The sequence below is a fragment of the Mus musculus genome, chromosome 12, assembly GCF_000001635.26.
Source record: "Mus musculus strain C57BL/6J chromosome 12, GRCm38.p6 C57BL/6J".
NCBI lineage: Eukaryota > Metazoa > Chordata > Mammalia > Rodentia > Muridae > Mus > Mus musculus.
Genome location: NC_000078.6, coordinates 71,957,731 through 71,979,360, shown reverse-complemented (window position 1 = coordinate 71,979,360; position 21,630 = coordinate 71,957,731). Strand labels below are relative to the sequence as shown.

Below are 21,630 nucleotides of genomic sequence, written 5' to 3'. Positions count from 1 at the left end.
TGCACAGGGAGAAGTTGCAAGAGATGGTGTCCTTTCAAAGACGGCTGTTCTTTATATGCAAATAAGAGGCTGCAGGTCCCTCTAACAGCCTGCAAACAAGACCCACCTGTGGGCAAAGAGCAGCACTGTGGACTGACCTGCAGATCAGGGGTTAAATCCTCCCCCAGGCTTGGGGGTGGAGCAGCAAAACCGCTACTTGGCATTGCCTTGGCTTTCTTATCTGACAACATGTGGTAAGGAACTTGGCCTGGCCACTGACAAGCTATTGTGACAATCAAATGTGAAAGTGCTCCAAAAAGCACTGGGGCTCCCGCTAAGGAAAGGACAACAGCACTGTCTCTGTGATGTGAAAATAACAGCTTAACACATGGCTTACTTCTTTTCTCAGACCGAGAGCTGCTACACACTATGGCTGCTATGCACTATGCTTCAGTAACCCTATAGGGAACATAGGGTAAGAAGTCTCATTAGTGAGGAGTAATTGGGGCGGACAGTCCGTCATGCTAAAGGGATTTGGCTCTGAGCAGCTTTACCTCAGGAAGGATTGTGCGAGGTCCTTTGAAGCCAGTGAGCGCCTCAGAGAAACAAAGCTCTTGGACAAACACGTGTTAATGTGCGTGATGACCCTACCTGCTCAGGACACAGGGGCTGGCATCTTAGCGCTTCTAACCAGACAGTTTACCTCAACTGTGAGGCTGTGCACATCCTAGGACACAACTTAAAGAGCCTTGGGGTGTGCAGCTGAAGGCAACTGCATTCACAAGACTGAGACATTCCCAGGATGCCCGGTTTCTCCTTTTTCTGAAACACAGTTCTCTGTGGAGGGGCAGAGACTAGAGAGGTCATGAGACACTCAGAGCTGGGAGGGCTATGACTTGGTTTTGGCTGGATAGAGGTCCATCAGTGAGTGGCTTTTTAGCATGTTATACTAAAAGTTTAAATTTTTTTACATTTATTTATTTACTTAAATTTTGTGTGTATGTGCATGCACACACATGAAATGGCATGTATGTTTGGGTCAGAGGACAACTTGTGTGAGTCAGGCCCTCAGTCTTGGGGAAATCACCTTTACCCATTGAGGTACCACACCAGCCCCATGAGTGAGTGAGTGAGTGAGTGAGTGAGTGAGTGAGTGAGTATTTATTTATTTATTTACCTTGGAATAGATCGGTGGTTCTTATCTGTGGTTCCTGACTCCCCCCGTCAGATATCAGATATTTATATTACAATTCATAACTAGAAAATTACAGTTATGAAGTAGCAACAAAATAATTTTATGACTGGGGGTCACCATAAGAGGAGGAACCATATGAAGGGGTTGCAGCATTAGGAAGGCTGCGAACCACTGGAATAGACAGCGTCCCTATGCAGAGAAAGTAGATGAAGGGTCCCAGGGAGCTGGAGGGTTGCGTCTGTTTGTGAGAGGAATGGGAAGGAATGGAGGTTCAGGAGCATGGTCAGGAAGCCCGAGGCTGCAGGGTCTAGGTGGGCAGTTCACGGTCTATAAAAGCACCTTGGTGCGCCAAATGCTGGAGGGGCACACACTTACTTGTCAATACTGGATTTGGTATCCGCTATCTTGTTGAGGCTGGAGATCTTGAATCCATATGCATTGCCTCTTTGTCCTTTATTCATATAATTTCCAAAAGCCAAGACCACCTCCAGGAGCTGCTTGAGGGCGCGGCTCCTGAACACCTCCTCAGAGCCAGAGCGAATCGCTTCAAAGCAAGATGCCCAAAACACACCAGTTACGGCCAAGGCTTTCAGTTACCCTGTCCTAGAGCAACACATCTTAACAGGCATTCGGGGTGTAAGAGTGGGTCACTAGACTGTGACCAAGCACTTTCAAGACATGCAAATTAGAAGCACAGTTAACAGCTACCATGGAAGGAGGTTCCACAGAGAATGGAAAAGTTCCTCTCCATTCTCAGCCCTTCTCAGGACTGACTCGCCAACCTGAAGCACTTAGGAACAGGACAGGACAGCAGAGCAAGTCTGTTTCCATTGCCTCTTGTGGCTCAGATCAGTGAATGAGTTCTGCTGGCAGTGAACTAACTGGCCGTGTGTCATGGATGGCTTGTAGGTATTACATCAGGGACTGGAACTCCGACCCTGACTCCACTGTACACTCTGTAACTGATCTTTAGTATCATCCACATCCCGAACATAAACACAGCACACTTAGGAAACCTACACTCCGCCCTGAGGAAATCCTAGGAAGGCACGGCAATGAGAATGCTAATTATAGGTTCAATGCTAGGAGTGGCAAATTCATTCCTTAGCCATGCTCATGTGGTCAAAACCCCAGTCCCTGGGAGAAGCTCAGGCCATTTGCAGGAGCTCCAGAGCCCAGGCCAGGCCAGGGTATGTAAGACACAGACCTTATATGACCATCCATTGGAATTTCAAAAGAAGCAGTTGTTTACTTTGGGCACTTGAGACAGCCAATATCTCCTGCTAAGTGGTTTGACCTTACCTTCTACTTTGGGCTTCACTTCTGCCACACGCTCTGCAAACTTCTTTTTGAAGTACAGTGATTGCAGTCTTTGCTGGTAATGATTAATTCTGTAAGAGCAAGGTGGGTTGATCAGCACTCAGAAGGAGAGCTCATTTCTCTCAAATCAGCATGGGGTATTTGGGTGATTGCCTGGGGCCCTTCATTTCAAACTCCCCTCACGTACCAACAGCTCTTGTGAAAACAGAAGAGATGAAAGGAATCAAAATGTAGATAGACTCTCCACTTCCCTCACTTCTCTCGAGTCTCTTCCCTTTTCAGTCTGGCCTTTGGCAAGGCTACAAAGACTTGTCTCTGTCACACAGCCCTCATACTCATTCCCAACCCTTTTTGCTTTGCAAGCAGCTCATTCAGCTAGGCTCCTGAAGGCAAGCGAACTTAGCCTTCCAGAGAGCTCCTAGAGGAGCCAGGGACCTGCTGGCCTCGGCTCTGCAGCGAAGCTCCAAGGTCCTTGCTGCTCGTTAGTTAGGGTGGGAGCTGCTGCAGTGTGCCTTCCCATGAAGCTTAACCTGCTCATCACAGAAGGTCGGTCCCGGGATCAGCCCCCTTTCTAATACCATCCTGTAAGCCCAAACAGTCCTAGGCTTGCAGCCCAGCTATGCCTCTTATTAGGTGGCCTTGAGTGAGATTCCTCTGGGATTCCTTGCCCCCGTGGGTAGATGAAAACCATACTTCTCTTCTGGAAGTCCCTACAGGCAGGGCTGCTATAAGGGTTCCATCAGAAAGCACTTGTAAAGATCTGGGCATGCTTGGGAAGCTGGTGGTCACCAGCTTGTCTACACTGAGGGCTGCAGGGCGTAGCTTCGAAGTCCCAAAGTTTTCCTTTGTTCAGCAGTAGTCTCCAAAATGGCTAGTTGTTAGGGAATGACACATAACTAAATCTGGCCACAGCAGGAATGGAGCATGAGGGACAGACTCCCCTTGGCAGTATCTGCAGGCTCATGGCACTGAGAGAGAGGGCTCTGTCCCAGGGGCTACTGGTCCTTTTCTAGTATGGAATCAGTTCACTCGACCTGGAATGGCAAAGAGACTAAGCTCACATGCCAAACCCAATTACAGAGCAGTGGCTGCCCCAGGGCAGTTCTGGAAAAGGGTTCAGAAAGCTTGCTGAGGCTCCATGGGAAGACTGTCATGACTGATTAGTGATGTCTGCCTATGTCTTATTCACTCCCTCTGAGTTTTCAACAAACATATCATTTCCCTCTAATTTATAACACACCTGAGATGTCAAGGTATTAGATGCTGAGATACTATCCCAAGACATCAAAGTGTTGGTGAGAGTGACTATGATTGGAACATTTTAGCACAATAAGGCCAGAGCCCAGGGGCCCTGAGGCCCACAAGGACAGCCGTGAGGATGCTTGGACAATGGCTTACTGGGACAAGAAGTGCTCCACAAGTGAACACATTCTACACAGATCATCTCTGGGAAGATTTTACCACTAAAACATGCTGCCAGACAGGGGACTGGCCCAAGCTGTTTGAGTGAGGTTTAGCGACGCCCTTACTAAGGCAAAGGGGAGCTTCACTCCCGTGTCTTCCAGCTCACCTGCTCATCTCAAACAGGAAGCGGTCAGCCTTGGCCATCCGATCCAGCTCATGCTTGTGTTCCTCTAGCAGGTCGATGTCGCTTTTCTCAGGAACGAATTTCAAAAGCTGGAAGTGCATGTGTGAATAAAGCAGGAGGTTAAAAATCACTATAGTAGGTTTTAATCCTTTCAGCTAACATGAAATTTTAATTTTTTCTTAAGTTATAAGCTCTGCTAACTGGCAAGCAAGGCATAAGGAACAGCTATTTATATGTTGACTTGATAGCAGTTTTAAATTGGCTGAGAATCTTTTTCTATTCTCCAGCACCTTTCAAGTAAGAACTGTTACCAATTTCCACCAGGATCTACTTTGTGCAATGCCTTAGCAGGACCATAGAAAGTAAACCCTGTCGTTAGAAGGGCATAAAACTGAGTTCCTTCCAGAGACTCAGTACCTCAGCCTGCATTGCCGAGCGAGTGTGCCTAACTGTCAGGAACAGAACCTTGGTCTCTCTGGCTCCCAGACTTCTATCCATTTTTGTATTGCATAACGGTGGAATGGATAATTACACTTGTGCTTTTCATTCTCCTTGCTTACCTCTTCTGCTTCTCTAATCCCATCTTCCTTATCGCTCCATGTAGAGTTCAGTGAGAGAAACACTGGGAAGAGTTTACCTTTTCTGCATATCTTATTTTGGAGGGTGAGAATGAGAAATGAAGAAATGATACTGAAAGTTGACAAAGCTACTTCCTATGTGTCTGGCTGCCATCCTGAGTGCACACATTTGTGTGCATTTGTGTTTGTAGAGGGCTGGGTATGCCTGCTATTTTCTAGATCCCATGCTTTTTCCCTCCTCCAAATTGAAATGAGACCTTCCCCATAACTTGAGTTCCTCCTCTGATAGATTTTCAGATGTTTGTTGGAATTTTTAAAAGGCAGCTGGTTGGGAGCCACCAGAGAGAGAGAGAGAGAGAGAGAGGGAGAGAGGGAGAGAGAGGGAGAGAGAGGGAGAGAGAGAGAGAGAGAGAGAGAGAGAGAGAGAGAGAGAGAGAGAGAGAGAGAGAGAACTGGAACTACAGAGAAGGCATCACTGGGAGGTGGTGCTCAGTGAATATGTTCAAGGCTGGAGAAAACCAGCACTCAGGGATGGGGATGGGGACGGGGATGGGAGGAGGAGGAGCCCATAAAGGTGGCACTAGAGGTTAAGTTGGAGAAGCCTGTGTAGCATCACAGGGCCAAGGTGAGAACTCTTCACTATGGAGTAAGTGGTCATTGATGTCAGACATCAACAAGACACCAAAAAAGAGAAGACCCACCAAGAGTCTTCTGGCTTGGGCAACAGGGAGGCTGTGAATGCCCTCAGCAGTCCCAGCTTTAAGGAGGCGAAGACGACAGATGACAGTGGGCTGATGAGTGAGCAGGAGGAGGATAAGGACTGGCTTCCACAAACTCCGACTGTGCCAGGAGCAGAGAAGGCAGGGACACCGTGTGTGTGCACCCACCGAAGACTGACACTTGGCCAGCTGAGAGCTGAGAGGGCCAGACTGAGGCTGAGGGGCGGAGCAGCCAGCCCAGATGGGCTCCCGACAAAAGGAATGGCTTCACCAGGGCATTAGCAAAGCCAGCTCCCTTGCCCCAGGGGGTGGAAAGGAGGCGCAATGAGAGCAAGTGCCAAGGAGTGGTGCATGGCCTGCTGGCCGGGTGTGCTGACTGCTAGACACTTCTGTTCCCAGATCCAAATGGTGACACTGAACCGGACATGTAGTTTCATGCTTCTTACATAGGGAATGTTGTAAGGCAAGGAGAAGAGAGCAAGATGAAGGGTGTTCCTCTCCACTTTACTTTGAAGTTTTATCTTCTAAGGTAGGAAACCCCCTTCTAATATCAGACATCTTTCCTCGGTTTGCCAGGACTATAGCTGGTCTGTGATCAGGAAAATACCACCACTGTGTGTCTTCTGTGACTTCCAAGAGCATAGGAAGAGGCATGTGAGCCACACCACCACCCCACCCCCTGAAAGCAGAGGCAAGTAACCTGCTGCGTCCTGCTGCATTCGGATGGCTTTCCAGAGGGATGTAGCTAGGAAAGCACCTAGGAACAGAAAAGGTGGGCTCTGGGGAAGAGCGGCTCACTGACTTCAGCCACACCCTTAGCCCTGCCGTCACCAGCAACAGACAGCATGGACTGCACGTGGCCCTCATGTGGGCTCCACACAGGGGTCAGGGGATGCTGGGGCAGATACGTGTCCTGAAAAGAGGTATGTGGAAGAACACCAGGCAGAGGGACATTACAGTGAGGAAGGAAAGGGGAAAGAGAGCGTGGGAGCTGAGCAGAGAGCAAGAAGCTCACAGAATTATCAGGAGAGACCAGGTCAAAAATGTCCTTGGCCAGATGCTGCATCAGTGGACAGATTTTCTCCCTTGTTTATTTGGAGTGTGTCTTATTTGCACTGCAAGCCCTTTTGGCAGGGCTTTGCGATCCTTCCCCTCAAGGAGGAATTTTGCTGGATGCAGTTTCACAGTAAACAGACCCTGTAGAATTTTAAGTATATGACCTTGTAGACAGAGGCAGCTCTGCACACAGTTCATCACTTCTAGTAGTGACTGGAAGGCGGGGCCACCTTGAAGCTGGGGAAGCAAGCTGTACAGCGAGGGAAAGAAGAACGGGGATCGGGACACAGCCCTGCACGGGAGAACACTTGAAACCGTGCATCCACAGAGAGCCATGGCAGACTCGAAGAAAAACATCATTAACATTTTGAAAATTAAATCGAATGTTTAAATGGCAGCTTGATAAGTTGTTCTACTGGAATTGTGAGGTTTTCACCCAGGACAAGTCCAGCTGCAGGTCTATCTTGCTCTGGGTCTGTTGTCACCATCAAACAAAGACAGAGGGGCAATCTATGAGAAGGTGGCCTTGCCACTCAGGACACGAGATAACCCTTTCCATACTTTCAGAGCTGACTCAGCACACAGTGGCCGTGTTCAGCCTTTAGTCATGGTTGCTGCTACCCACGACTGATCTTCTGGGGACCTGGCTCTGGTAAGCACAGACCTTAAACCTGATCACCTAAACTTAGACTGTCCCAAGTACGAGGGAGTGGAAGGAAGAATAGCCAGCCTTAAAGCACTTTGAGACGGTCACCACAAAGCTCAGAAACCTTCAAGCCTTAAGTGGTCAGGGTGAGAGACAGATAACAAGCTTTGGAACATGCACTGCTTAGACACACATAATACAGGCAGAGTGGCTCCACTCTGGAGAAACACTCCAGAACAAGTCACACTGTAGCCTGGCTGCTTGGACAGAGCTAATATGTTTTCTACTCAGGGACACTGATGTGGCTGCCCCTAAGTTGTGACTTACTGCCATTTAAGACACAAGATGCCACATATGAATAGAGGCATGACTTAGCTCTAAAATAACTCGCTTACCATAGGACAGGTATGACTGCTTAGAACAGGTGGCTGTGCTGGAATTAATGGTGGCTTTTGTGCTTGTGGAAACGATGAGCCAAGATGCAAATTTAGTAATTAATAGTTTGCAGCGTGATTTTTTGATCTCAGACTGCTTGTGAGATTTCCAGCACTCCCGAGAAATACTTCTTCCCGCCAGGCTCAAGCAGAGTTTTTTGAGCTGTTAAGACCAGCACTGCCCTGAAGCCGAGGGACAGAGTCTGAGCTGGCGACCCCAGGCCCTTAGTAGACTTTGCTTTAGGATTTCATCTGACTTTTATTTATGAAAGAGAGACAGTGGGGGAGGGAGAGAGAGCACATGATTGGCATGTGACGTGGATGCCTTTACACACCAGATAAGGGTGTTGGATCTCCTTGAGCTGGAGTTGCAGGTATTGTGAGGCACTTGGTCACTCTACATGGGTACTGGAAATGAACTTGGGTCCTCTAGAAGAGCATCAAGTGCTCTTAACCCCTGAGCTATTGCTCCACATTTGACAACCTGTGACATTCCTTCTCAACTATCTTTCTGAGGAACAATGAGAGAATAAGAGTCCTTTAAAGCAGTGCAATTCAGAGATGAGAAAATTATCTACTAGCAACAGGAGGGTTTCCCAGAATCCTTTTTGGCTGCTGATAATCTGCTACTACTTGGGCTCTGACAGCTGTCTGGCGGCTGGCTCACCTGTTCTAACATGTCCTTGGGCAGATCCTCCTGTTCATCCATTGTTAGAATTGCCCGCTTGATTTCATCATTGGATAATTTCAACCTGGAGAAGGCATATTTTATTTTGTTAATAACACTGTCATGATTATTACAATTTAATACAAGATGACTCACTCCACTACACCAGCTGCTGATTTTCAAGTATGGTTTTTCTCAAAATCTCGGCAAAAGCTTATTTCCTGACAACACAGGAAACTAAAAATAGGATTTTGAAACGGCTTCGACATTCTTTCCCGGCTCTGTAATGTTCTGCTGACATGGGGACGAGCTGCCATGTTCTATCATTAGTTTTGTCAAGGAAAGTTAGAGATGAGGAAAGCAGGTTCAGTGGTCTCCTCAGACCCAACACCCACAAACTGTGGGTGAGAGGAGAGAACTCAACCCCTGACCTCACTGTATGTCAGAGGAATTCCGGGCACGCTGCAAAAATAGTTTTTGACAAGCTTAGAAACCATACTGGCGAGTGAAGAGTTAAATGCATTAATATACAAAGAGAAATACACGGTTACTTCCTAGGTCAGGTATTTTCATATATTTCATCTCTTCTCATCTTATTTCATTTCTATTTGAGGATAGAAAAGGAGAGACACTGCTGTTTGAGTAGGAGCTTTCCCACTCTCTCTCACTGCTTACTGGTTCACGCAGGAGATGCAGCCGCATGCAGAGTGGCTAGTTTAAGTAGGAAAGGATCTTTACCCGCCTACTGCCTTGGAACCCTCTATGCGTTCACTGAGTCTTGCAGCTTGTTTGGGACATAGGTTGAGTGTGCGCTTTCTATCGTAAGAGTCTTGCTGTTGTTGCCCAACCCGCCCAAAGCTATAGTCACCATGGAGACAAGGATACATGTCCTGATCCTTTTTCAAGGGTCTGGTGCTCTCACACGTGGAGATGAAGGCTGGGGGAAATAGTGTGGGTAGGAATGCCTTGGGAAGTGACAATAACCACACTCAGTAAATGCCAAACTGTCCACTAGACAAGGGCAATCCACCTTACCCTGCCGCTGGGCTGTGGTGCCACATTCACCCTGTGCTGGGCAGAGACAGGCTGGCCCTGGCAGACTCCACCAGGCGGTTTCAACCCCGGGACAATCACTGCTTCTCAAACATGTGCAGCAGAGCACGGCAGGAAACCCACACATTAAGTGGAAAAATTGAGCTAAGTTGGTCTGGGTGGAGAATACAACAGAAGAATACAGGAGGTCCATAAGCACCAGGTCTCCATTGTCAAGGTTAGCCCTGGATTTTAGGACATTACAGCCTCTTAGGTCAGTTAAAGGGCCAGTACCATAGTGTGGCCACAGAGGGCAAAGGAAGGGACAGTAACTTGAGAAGAAAATTGCCTCTAATAAAACCCAACAGGTGAGGAAGCCTCTACAGTCACCACCAAAAGAGCCTCGCTTATGACTTCATTACTTTATCACTGGATGCGTGCATCGGCGTGTGCCACAGCACGTATGTGAAGTCAGAGGACAATTTCAGGGATGGCTCTCTCCTTCATCGTGTGGCCCCTTGGGACGGAATGCTAGTTCTCAGGCTTGGCAGCACCCACTGAGCTATCCCACAGGACCCCAAGTTCTGCTCCTACGAGGAAACTAAATGAGCTCTGCGTCTTTTCACACCAGGCTGAGGAAATTGTTTTGAGCCTTTCTGCTCTGCATTTAAAAGTAAAGGGTTGAGAATCAGAGTGAGAACACTATTCAAAGCACTGGGCTTGAATTTCACTAGCTACCCAGATGGAGTTTGAAGCTGCTTGCCTTTGAAATTGTATATATTTATGCTCTTCAATTTCCAGCGGCTGTCTGAACTAAACTTCCTCTTAATGTGGCCCACAAAGAGACAGGAGACTTTAATGAAAAGTCCTTAAGAAAATTTACCCAGTCAATGGAACACCACACATGGATCAGACAAAGAAACCCTACCTCCTAAGTAAGGCTAGGAGAGTACCCCGCCCCCCCCCCCAGGACTCATTTGTCACCCTCAGAATGAGCCTTTAATCTCTTTAATTTAAGGACCCCACTGATTCTAGCCTGCTCATTGCTCTTACAGCTTGGCAGTGCTCTTGGTGACAACTCTTGAGGCGTCTGCTTCCACTGCCCTTTCTTGGCAGGAAATGAACCAGCCACCTTAAAATAGTATCTAACTCCAGGTTGCTCTACTTGGGTATTTAAAAACTTTGCCCAGAGAATCAGAACCTTCAGGGACAATTAGAACAAGCTAGGGACAGAAGGCTAGATGAGCCTTGGCTCCGCTTTGCCAGATCCTCCTACTTAATAAAGGGGCTTTTCGTGGTTTACAACACCCAGGTTGCCATGTCAAGAGAGGAACTGGGAAAAAGGAACAGCTGTATTCGGGAAGCGGTCATTCTATAATACAGACCCATGTGAGTGAGTGGTGAGTCAGTCTGTCTCTCTCTCTCTCTCTCTCTCTCTCTCTCTCTCTCTCTCTCTCTCTCTCTCTCTCTCCTGGTGTGGGTGGGGAGGCCTGCTTTGGTGATTAAATACATGTCATCCATATACAGACAGTAGAGAAGTTGCTTATGCTACTGAGGGACTACTATAATAAAAAGCAATTAAATTGGGTTTTAATACATAAACACATAGGAGGGAAGTTCTTAATAGCTCCTTATTCTGAGGTATGCCATGGCCAATCCGTTCTCCTCACACATGTGATAGGCAGGGCACTGCTGTTCCTCCACTAAACAACTTCTCTTCCTTCTGCTCTTAAGAGCTTCAGGTGATCTCGGTCACGTAAGCTGTAAACACACACTTACCAAGCATAACACGGCAGTCACCTGCTTTGGGCTCTAAGCCAGGTGGTAGCAGGTCCCCCTTACCTAACTTCTATAGCACATAAGGAAGCTCTAAAGGCTATCCAAACCCTGGGGATACACAAGTGTCTGAAAAGACAACATATAGACTATGCCAGAGCCTCTCACTGCCGTAGATGTTGGTGTAATGATGGCTGTGACACAAATCCTCCATCAACAAGAGAACAGGTGGGCACTGCATGTGTAGAAAGCCAGAAAACTTGACATGATTTTTGATATATTTCTGGTTATCCCTAAGTACAAAGTGAAATGCCAATTCCTATCAACAGTTTCTCATCTCTGTCAGTGCTGGCCCAACATGTCTTACCTAGCTGGTGTCTCCTCTGCAACCACCGCTTGATCCCTCCCACCTTACACACTGCTCTCCTCAGGAACAAACCCTGTTCTCTGATGCCATGATATATAAATGGCCATCAGCCAAGCAGTGACCGGGGGGCTTCATGCATGTCATCAGCCCACTGCACAACTACTACGGCCACGAGCTTCACACTATAGACCAGGAGCTATGGCTTGATTATGGCTGACTTGTGTGTGTCCCTGTATTAGTCAGGGTTCTCTAGAGTCACAGAACTTACGGATAGTCTCTAGTTAGTAAAGGAATTTATTGATAACTTACAGTCGGCAGCCCAATTCCTTACAATTGTTCAGTCGCAGCTGTGAATGGAAATCCAAGGATCTAGCAGTTACTCAGTCTCACACGGCAAGCAGGCGAAGGAGCAAGAGCAAGAGCTAGACTCCCTTCTTCCAATGTCCTTATATTGTCTCCAGCAAAAGGTGTAGCCCAGATTAAAGGTGTGTTCCACCACACCTTTAATCCCAGATGAAAGGCATAGCCCAGATTAAAGGTGTGTTCCTTAACTCGGAGATTCAATCTTCTGGAATCCATAGCCACTATGGCTCAAGATCTTCAAACCAAGATCCAGATAAGGATCTCCAAGCCTCCAGATAAGGGTCACTGGTGAGCCTTCCAATTCCGGATTGTAGTTCATTCCAAATATTGTCAAGTTGACAACCAGGAATAGCCACTACAATCCACCCCTTGTCAACTTGACACAAATAATATCTCATGTTCACATGAAACAATAACAAGGTTGTAAATACGCCTAACATGATATAACTATCCCTCGTACAATCGCAAACGCATTAGTAAATTTACAATGGGCATTCATATTACTTTATAATCCTCGTTTCTGCAACTGGTTACGTGGCCTTAATTGGTATTTATAACTACCTTCCTCTACTACCCATTCTGTATTTCCTTCACCTTCAGCCAGCACCTCAGCAGGTCTTGGCTCTTTTCCTGGAGGATTGACCCATACCTTCATTCCTGATGGGTCTGCGTCCTTTGTCATCCTGCTTGGATTAGGCTGTTGTAGTTTCCCATTGACTTTAATCACAGGACATGGTAGTACTAAGAGACGCCCTAAGGGATCTCCTGCACTCCAGACATAATCTTGCTTACCACCATTGTGAAGAGGTAATCCAATTTCTCCATGGTAATCTGGATCTATCACCCCTCCTAACACTGTTATTCCTTTTTTAGCCTGTTGGTTTAAGGGCATTAGAAGCCCAAAATGACCAGGGGGAAGTCTGAGCTTCCAGTTCAATGGAATGTTTGTTGTAGCTCCTGGTAGGAGGACTCCCCTCTCTGGAGCCAAAACTTCTAGGCCAGCAGAACCTAGAGTTATGGGGACAGGAAGCAAAAATTTTCCTAGAGGGTCACTAGGAGTGATAGTAAGTGGAACTATTCCTTTTTCCACCCCTTGATTCCTGGACCCATGAATCCTGGCTATGGGTGAAACTGTACCATATATCGAGCGCTGATTCAAAGCATATACTGCCTTCTGAAGAACTCTGCCCCAGCCTTCCAAGCTGTTACCACCTAATTGGCGCTGTAACTGCGTCTTCAAAAGGCCATTCCATCTTTCTATCAGCCCAGCTGCTTCAGGATGATGGGGAATGTGGTAAGACCAGTGTATTCCATGATCGTGGGCCCACTGTCGAACTTCTCTGGCTGTGAAATGAGTTCCTTGGTCAGAAGCAATACTGTGTGGAATACCATGACGATAGATGAGGCATTCTGTCAATCCGTGAATGGTGGTTTTAGCAGAGGCATTACGTGCAGGAAAGGCAAATCCATAACCAGAATAAGTATCTACTCCAGTAAGAACAAAACGCTGTCCTTTCCACGAAGGAAGTGGTCCAATGTAGTCAACCTGCCACCAGGTTGCTGGCTGGTCACCTCGAGGAATGGTGCCATATCTGGGGCTCAGTGTTGGTTTCTGCTGTTGGCAGATCTGGCAATCAGCAGCAGCAGTAGCCAGGTCAGCTTTGGTGAGTGGAAGCCCGTGTTGCTGAGCCCAAGCATAACCTCCATCTCGACCACCATGACCACTTTGTTCATGTGCCCATTGAGCAATGACAGGGATGGCTGGGGAGAGAGGCTGACTGTCCACAGAACGGGTCATCTTATCCACTTGATTATTGAACTCCTCCTCGGCTGAGGTCACCTTTTGGTGAGCATTTACATGGGACACAAATATCTTCACATCCTTTGCCCATTTGGAGAGATCTATCCACATACTTCTTCCCCAGATGTCTTTCTCACCAATTTTCCAATTGTGATCTTTCCAAGTCCCTGACCATCCAGCCAATCCATTGGCTACAGCCCATGAGTCAGTGAATAATCGTACATCTGGCCACTTCTTCTTACAAACAAACTGTAATACCATGTGTACTGCCCGAAGTTCTGCCCACTGTGAAGATTTCCCTTCACCTGTGTCTTTCAAGGTTGTCCCAGAAAGGGGTTGTAATGCTGCAGCTGTCCACTTCTGGGTGGTACCTGCATAACGTGCAGAGCCATCAGTAAACCAGGCTCTAGTCTTCTCCTCTTCGGTCAGTTGATCATAGGGAACACCCCATGAGGCTATAGGTGCATGCTTGGCAGCAGATGGCATTGTAACAGGAATAGAAACCATAGGCATTTGAGCAACTTCTTCATGTAACTTGCTTGTGCCTTCAGGACCTGCTCTGGCCCGATCACGTATATACCACTTCCATTTGATAATAGACTGCTGTTTACCATGATCTAATGTAGCCTTTCTTTCATTTGTTTGAGAATTTTTCTGCTTATACAGATCAAACAAATATGCAGTAGGCTTCCTATGTATTTCATTCCTGGAAACACCATGATTGATTAGCCAGTACCAAAGGTCCAACCGAGTCATGCCATTATAAATTTCACCTCTCCTGTGCTGACCATTACTGGGTATGTTATTATAAACATTCTTTTGTCTACGCTGTCCATTATAATAACTAGGATCACCTTGTCTCCGGTGATTCAATGCTGCCACCTGGCCCTTGTTACCTCGGGATCCAACTAAACCCAGTGAATTTAATTCATCTAATTGAGCAGAAGCATCTCCAATGCTAAGATCTGGCACAAGGAAAAGGGAAAGAACAAAACCCTTCAAATGTGCTGGTGCCCCTCTCACCAATTTGCGTCTTATAGAGCTGGTGAAAGGCATATCTTCTGGACCTTCCCATTGTGGACAATTATGCTTTACACAATATATCCACTCTAGCATTGCAATTTCCCTAAGTCTTAAAATCCCTTCATCAACACTAAGCCATGGAATATCAGGCATCTCCAAGTCATTTCCAGTAGGCCATCTTTTGATAAACACCTCAGCCAACCATTCAAACAAACTTTTGACACCTTTTTTAACTATGCGAGCTTCCGTATTAAACCTAGAATCTCTACTCAAAGGACCCATGTCAATAAACTCAGCCTGCTCTAGTTTTATGTTCCTTCCACCCTTATCCCACACCCTTAAAATCCATTCCCACACATATTCACCAGGTTTCTGCTTGAATGAATTAGCAAACTCATTAAGCTCCTTAGTAGTGTAGCGAATTTCCTCATGGACTACACTTTCTACCTCCCCTCTAGGAGCCTGTTTTGCTTTGAGTCTGGTTACAGGTCTAGAAGAAACTATTGGTGGGCCGTGAGCAGACTCTGCAAAATTACTTTCCTCATGTGGGGAAGGCATTATTTCAAGAGGTGGGGCTGAGGGTACTACTTCCTCAGGTGGGGCAAACCCTTGAGAATCTGAGGATTCAAAATTCTCAGCTTCAACATGGTCTTCCCACACATCCCCATCCCATGTTGTAGGATCCCATTCTTTGCCAATTAGAGCCCTTACTTTAACTGTCGACACACTCTGAGGCTGAGACTTGAATTTTCGCTGTAGTTCAGCCAACCTTACAATGAGAGTTTCTGTTTGATTTTCTGCAACTTGAGCTCTATTGCTACAAGAGAGAAGATTCTCCTCAAGGACACACTTAGCAACTTTTAGATCGTTTACTTGTGTCTGGAGCCTTTCGATTTTATCACACAACTCCTTCCTTTCATTCATCATTTTTTCCACAGATACTAAGAGCAGCCAGCCAGTAAAATCATTTTTCGATTTTTTCCCCATCTTGTAGAAAGCTTTGTGCACTGAATCACCTAATTCATTAAGAAAATCAAGGGCATTAGCTTCTTTAAGTTCGGAATATAGTTTCAACCATGGGTCTTCAAAATTCTCTGAGCTCCCAGGAGGGAGAGAATCTGGAGAGGTTTCAATAGTTGAAAGTGCTGGTGGATCAACAAGCCAATTCCAGAATTTTAAAAGATTCATCCTTGTACTTCTGTTACTCTAGAACCACTCCTGGTACCAACTTCTGTATTAGTCAGGGTTCTCTAGAGTCACAGAACTTACGGATAGTCTCTAGTTAGTAAAGGAATTTATTGATAACTTACAGTCGGCAGCCCAATTCCTTACAATTGTTCAGTCGCAGCTGTGAATGGAAATCCAAGGATCTAGCAGTTACTCAGTCTCACACGGCAAGCAGGCGAAGGAGCAAGAGCAAGAGCTAGACTCCCTTCTTCCAATGTCCTTATATTGTCTCCAGCAAAAGGTGTAGCCCAGATTAAAGGTGTGTTCCACCACACCTTTAATCCCAGATGAAAGGCATAGCCCAGATTAAAGGTGTGTTCCTTAACTCGGAGATTCAATCTTCTGGAATCCATAGCCACTATGGCTCAAGATCTTCAAACCAAGATCCAGATAAGGATCTCCAAGCCTCCAGATAAGGGTCACTGGTGAGCCTTCCAATTCCGGATTGTAGTTCATTCCAAATATTGTCAAGTTGACAACCAGGAATAGCCACTACAGTCCCTAAACGGCCCAAGACTGAACACCCAGCTTTCCTGCCGGGCTTCACTGACTACAAATGCCAATCCCAAGGTCTCCTTTTCCAGCAGGGTTTGCTTTGCTAGTCTGAAGTCTGCTTAGAGCTGCCTTCCTTACTCCCCCGCATCTCTAGTGCACACACTTGAGACACACTTTCTCTAGGAAGCCCTGCTAGAGTTCCTCTCTCATATGACTGAGCTTTCTGTGACCTCCAGTAAGGCCACTGCAAGCCCTGAGTTATGCTGTCTTCTCTCCACTAACATTTTTCATCTCCAATCAGCCTTGAGCTTTCAAAGGCAGCAGTGCCATTTGATTTGCTTGTTTTCTTCACTGGGATTAACTACTTGTTGTGAAGACGTTGAAGGGAGCAGGGACACGTGTAGCTTCAGATGTTGTGATTGGTGGTCTCTTAGCCCTATCACTATGGGGCCATTGTGAGGCAGAGCATCACGGTGGGGAGGGCACAGCTAAGCAAAAGGTTGCTGTCATGATAGGTTTGGGAAGGAGCAAGATAAAGAGGAAGGAGCCAGAGACAGGATACACCCTCACAGATGCATCCCAGTGACATCCTTCCACCAAGTGTGCATTCCCATAGTTTATATCCACATGGTCCAATTATGAAACCATCAATGAATGGGTCCATTTTTATGTTCAGAGCTCTCAGAAACCAATGACTGGTTACAGTCCGCCTGTGAGCTGTGCACTGGGAATCAACTCTTCAACGCATCTTCAGAGGAGATCAAAACCACAGTACCACCATAAGTTCTGGTAAATATGCATCCAGCACGGTGGTGTGCAAGCAAATGCCTCAAAGACCTACTGTTTTATAAAGAAGTACAGACATGCTCTTGTGCATACCCTGCTGCTGAAAGTCCCTAACTGCTTTTTGTATATAATAATGAACTGCCTGGGTTCTGACCTGACTAATATGAAATCACTGAGAGTCAAAGTTATATTGCTATCCTCACCATACCATTATGTTGTACTCATTATAATCATCTATTAAGAATTTCCATAGGTAGTCTAACTAGGTTCCAGGCAAACTGTCTTGGAGAGAAAAAAAAAAGAGCGTTTATACACACACAGTGCTCTATTACTTTACCTTAGGCTCTGTGACATTTGAAGTATCAGGTCTTACACACCACAGATACAAAATAATCCCTATAATAATGGGATGGGAAATAAGCCAGAAAGAGCTGTAACCTTATCTACAGCCTGGGTAATTATCCTGGCTGGCACTGAGCACTGGGAATACTTTCTTTATGAGGAGTGAGGTCTCGGCTTGTACTCTCCAAGCGCTTCAACACTGTAGAAATTCAGAATGATATCTATCTTTGTCAAGGGATGTGTTGAAGGTGCTCTGGACAGCAAATGCACAAGATATAGGCAGAGGGATTCAGATGAAGACAAAACAACAACAACTTGAGGCTGGGGAGGTGGCTCCGGAGTAAAGAGGACCAATGTTTGATTCTCAGCACCCACATATGGGCTCACAAACATTCCTAATTATCGTCCCACGCAATCTGACAGCCTTTTCTGACTTCCATGGGCACAAGGCACATGTATGGTACACAGACATACATGCAGGCAAAACCAGTCAAACACATAACAAGATCTTTAAAAAAATAGAACAAACACACCTTCTCCCAAACCTTCACTTCTATTTCCAATTAGGAAGGTTATTTGGGAAAAGGTAACAACCTAAATATACACACCATGGAAGCAAGTGAGTAGACACTCCAGTGGTCTACCTTAGGGCAGATCCCGTATCTATCTTAAGCATGGTTCATGGTGCAAAAGTGAGGCTGAGGGGCTTGGCCATTTCTATAGCTTCCACTCAGAGCAGAGATGAGATGGGTGGTTCATGTTACCTTACACTTTGCATTAAAATTCAAGGATCTCATGAAGGTTCAATTTCTCTTTCACTAAAGGGAACACTTGCTCCCTGAAGTAGAAATATCCACCCAGCCAACAATCAGGCATCTATGCTAAAACAGAGCAGTGGCTCTTTGTGTTCAAAGAAACTCAGTCGATGGCCAGTTCAGAAATAAGGACCTCTACTTTTCATCTTAGCTCCCTCCACGAGTCACCTTAGCCCAGCCCCAGTGCACACATGCCATTCTTCCCACTCTGCAGCTTATCTTCTTAGGTCCCACTGTCAGCATCACATGTTTGCATCTTCCCGCATCTCATTAGCATTAGCTATCTTTGCCTAACCACATACCAAAAGCCACTTGAAACATGGAATGACTGAACCACACTGCCAGAAGTTGCAATCACAATTCAGGCTCCCAATTTCCATTTTTTCATTTCAAGTTCTAAGGTCTTTGGTTTCTCTGTATAGTCTCGGCTGTCCAGGAACTCACTTTGTAGACCAGGCTGGCCTCGAACTCAGAAATCCACCTGCCTCTGCCTCCCAAGTGCTGGGATTAAAGGCGTGCGCCACCACCGCCCGGCAAGTTCTAAGGTCTTAATTTACAAGTTATAAGAAAGACTTTTGAAGAAGGCTGAATTAGACAAATTAACATTTCACTGAGATTTACATATCTTTATAAAACAAAGATATTCAAAAGGAGAATGAACTCATGTAATTCTGAAATATAAAAAAGTGACATTAAAAGCAAAATAGAGCCAAGAGTAGTGGAACATGTCCTTAATCCCATCACTCAGAAGGCAAAGGCAGAAGCAGGTGGCCCTCTGTGAGTTCAGGGGGCCAGCCTGGTCTACAAAGTAAATCTAGGACAGCAAGGGCTCTATTACACAGAAAAACCATGTCTCAAAAAAACAAACAAACAAACAAACAAAACAAAAAACAAAAAAAAACCCAAAACAAAACAAAAACAACCAGAAAGCAAACTAGAGAAAAGCACCAACACAGCTCCTGACTCTGTGACAGTGTGACTGAAGGACGAAACTGTGAGATGTCAATGAAGTCAGTTCATTTCTTAGGCTTCTGGAAAGGAAAGACCAGGTCAGCATCCAGCCTGAGAGATCTCTCCAGGAAAAGAAACACCAGCAAGTGTCACTTCACCCTACAGAGAAGGGGCTTGGAAGACCTGCACTTCAGCAGAAAATGAGTAAAATTGAACAGCAGCCCTCTGGTTCTAAGCTAAGAGCAGAGCTGGTCCTCCCAGCCATGTTTATTCAGCACCAAACAGTACCTCGACAGAAGGATGTTGCAATTCTGAGCTCTCCGACCATCAATCACTGACAGCTCTTTGACTTTAAGTTTGGAACTCAGTGTGTCATCAATGGCATCTGCTTCTTTCTGGAAAGAACACAAGAGACATCCATCAAAGTCAAATGTGGACAGTCAGGCTCCACACACACACATTTTTCCTCCACATTCTCTGTGCACATACCCATACCCTGGCCAAACTGAGATGATGAGGCAATGTTCAGAAGGTGGTGCAGTCAAAAAAAAAAAAAAAAAAAAAAAAAAAAAAGGCTAAGACAAAGCTGACCACCCACATTTGAAAAAGCATTATTTAAAAGAACAAAGAGCCTCCTTCCAAGTTGAAGATGTTAAACGTGCATAAATTATTGGTGCTCAACGCTGTTCTTTTGTTCCTCGAATCTCAGCAAACAGCAGACAGAAGAACTGTCACTGTGAATCAAGCTCAGCAGAGCCCTGTCATTACCAGGCCAGTCACTTAAGGGGCCCACTCACCCGAGAACCATGTGCAATCCTTAGCAGTCAAGAAAGTTGAGAAATAACCCCCAAACACCTTCGTGTGTAATGGGAAGTCCCCCAAAGCCTAATGTACCTTTCATTTCCCAAGCCTGACAGGACAATGGAGAGGGGGAGTAGAAATCTGCCCAGTTACCTGAGCTAACAATTGAACACTATTTGCTTATTTTATTCATTCATGACGGCCAGGTATAACTAAGGTGAAACAGACATAAAGCAATTAGATGCAATACAAAGTTCAAGGTGAGAAAATAGGCTAACTTGGTAAGTAGCCAACTTGATTTCATTAATGGTTAAGGACTATGCACTATGGAATTTAAAAAAAAATATAGAGAAACCAAGAGAGCTTTGGGATTGTGTCACAGTTTAGGAAGCAGAGGCAGTGCGAATGAATATCATGAATATCGGAGAACCATGGGGCTAAACGAGAAAAGGTCTCTCTCTTGTGCTCGGATTTCAGGCATACTCTGGAGAGACAGTCCAGGAAGAGTTGAATCCCACAGTGGAATCACCTAGTCTTACATTAGCTAACAAGATAACCAAGGGATTTCAAGCTTACAGTGAGCCAAGGAGCTGTGTTAAATAAGGGTTATATAGTAGCTTGCTTACCTGCTTGGAGTTGTTCACAAAGAACTCCTACAGCCATGGCAGAGGCATAGAGAAAGCAAATCAGATACATGCAATTCAGAAACCACAGCAGCAAACAGGGAAAGTCAAAGCAGTTAAGGACATTGGTGGTGCAGGACAAAAGGGCAGGAGATGTTTCCTGCCCTTTAAGTCCTTAGCTCAAGTGGGCCAGTCTGGCTGAAGATACAGTGAAGATCACAGTGTAAGATGATAGATGACATTTGCTCCACACCATTTCAAGTGGGAGCAAATCACATTCAGGAAAGAAAAGGTTTAGAAGGAGAAGGAATATAATAATTCCTCTTTAAAACAACCACTAGGCTTCCATTTATTCAATGTGGTGCATGCATGAGTGAATGTGTGACTGTCTGTGTGTACACATGTTCATGTGTGCAGGAGTGTGTGTGTGTGTGTGTGTGTGTGTGTGTGTCTGTATTTGTACACACGATGCTCAAAACTCAGGCACATACACACATTGGGCAAATACTCCACCACTGAGCTATACTCCCCGCCACCATGTTGAATTTCTTACTTGAAGGTTATCAATTAAATTCATCAGCTTCACTGAACGATCATATTGTTATAGAAAATGTGCTTCCCTTTGGTGGAAATACCTGTCTTCTTGTATCATAAGGAAGAGCTAAGAAAAGACAGTAGTGTGACCCACATGAGTGATGCCAACTCTAGTACCCCTTCCTAGAGGGTGCCAACCATGGTAGCAGGTGCTGTGGGGAGGTGTTAGGTACAGCACAGAGCATGAAAACCAAAAAGCCATTGGTGCAGTTATTGGTGGCCATGTCCCAAGGGTCTCAAGCAGACAAGGTCAACAGCTTCTTGAAAGAACTTTTAGAGGAGTTTCGAGTAAAGATGGGAAAAAAGAGCTAATGGTATGCAATGAGAAAGTGGCAGCTCTTCCTGCAGACTTTTGCAAGGCAGGATGGAGAGACGCTTTGGTGTGCAAAACACGTTGCAGCTTTCAGGCCAACAGTGTGTACAACTAGCATTTGCTCAGCAGATTCCTTAAG

At 45.8% G+C, this 21,630-nt stretch overlaps 1 protein-coding gene across 8 annotated transcripts in view; it reads right to left on the bottom strand.

Annotated features, from left to right (window-relative positions):
- The window catches only part of Daam1 (dishevelled associated activator of morphogenesis 1), a 161,427-nt gene that overhangs the window by 13,016 nt on the left and 126,781 nt on the right, over positions 1–21,630 (bottom strand). For 5 of the 8 annotated variants that reach the window (XM_030246636.1, XM_030246637.1, NM_026102.3 and 2 more), the window contains 6 exons: positions 20,588–20,614; positions 19,449–19,555; positions 8,183–8,267; positions 4,065–4,171; positions 2,477–2,565; positions 1,550–1,718 (listed from right to left, as the gene is read on the bottom strand). In XM_030246636.1, the coding sequence (XP_030102496.1) occupies positions 1,550–1,718; positions 2,477–2,565; positions 4,065–4,171; positions 8,183–8,267; positions 19,449–19,555; positions 20,588–20,614 (584 nt within the window). The remainder of the gene's footprint in view (positions 1–1,549; positions 1,719–2,476; positions 2,566–4,064; positions 4,172–8,182; positions 8,268–19,448; positions 19,556–20,587; positions 20,615–21,630) is intronic. The other 3 variants (XM_006515643.4, XM_006515644.4, NM_001286452.1) reach the window with 1 other exon arrangement.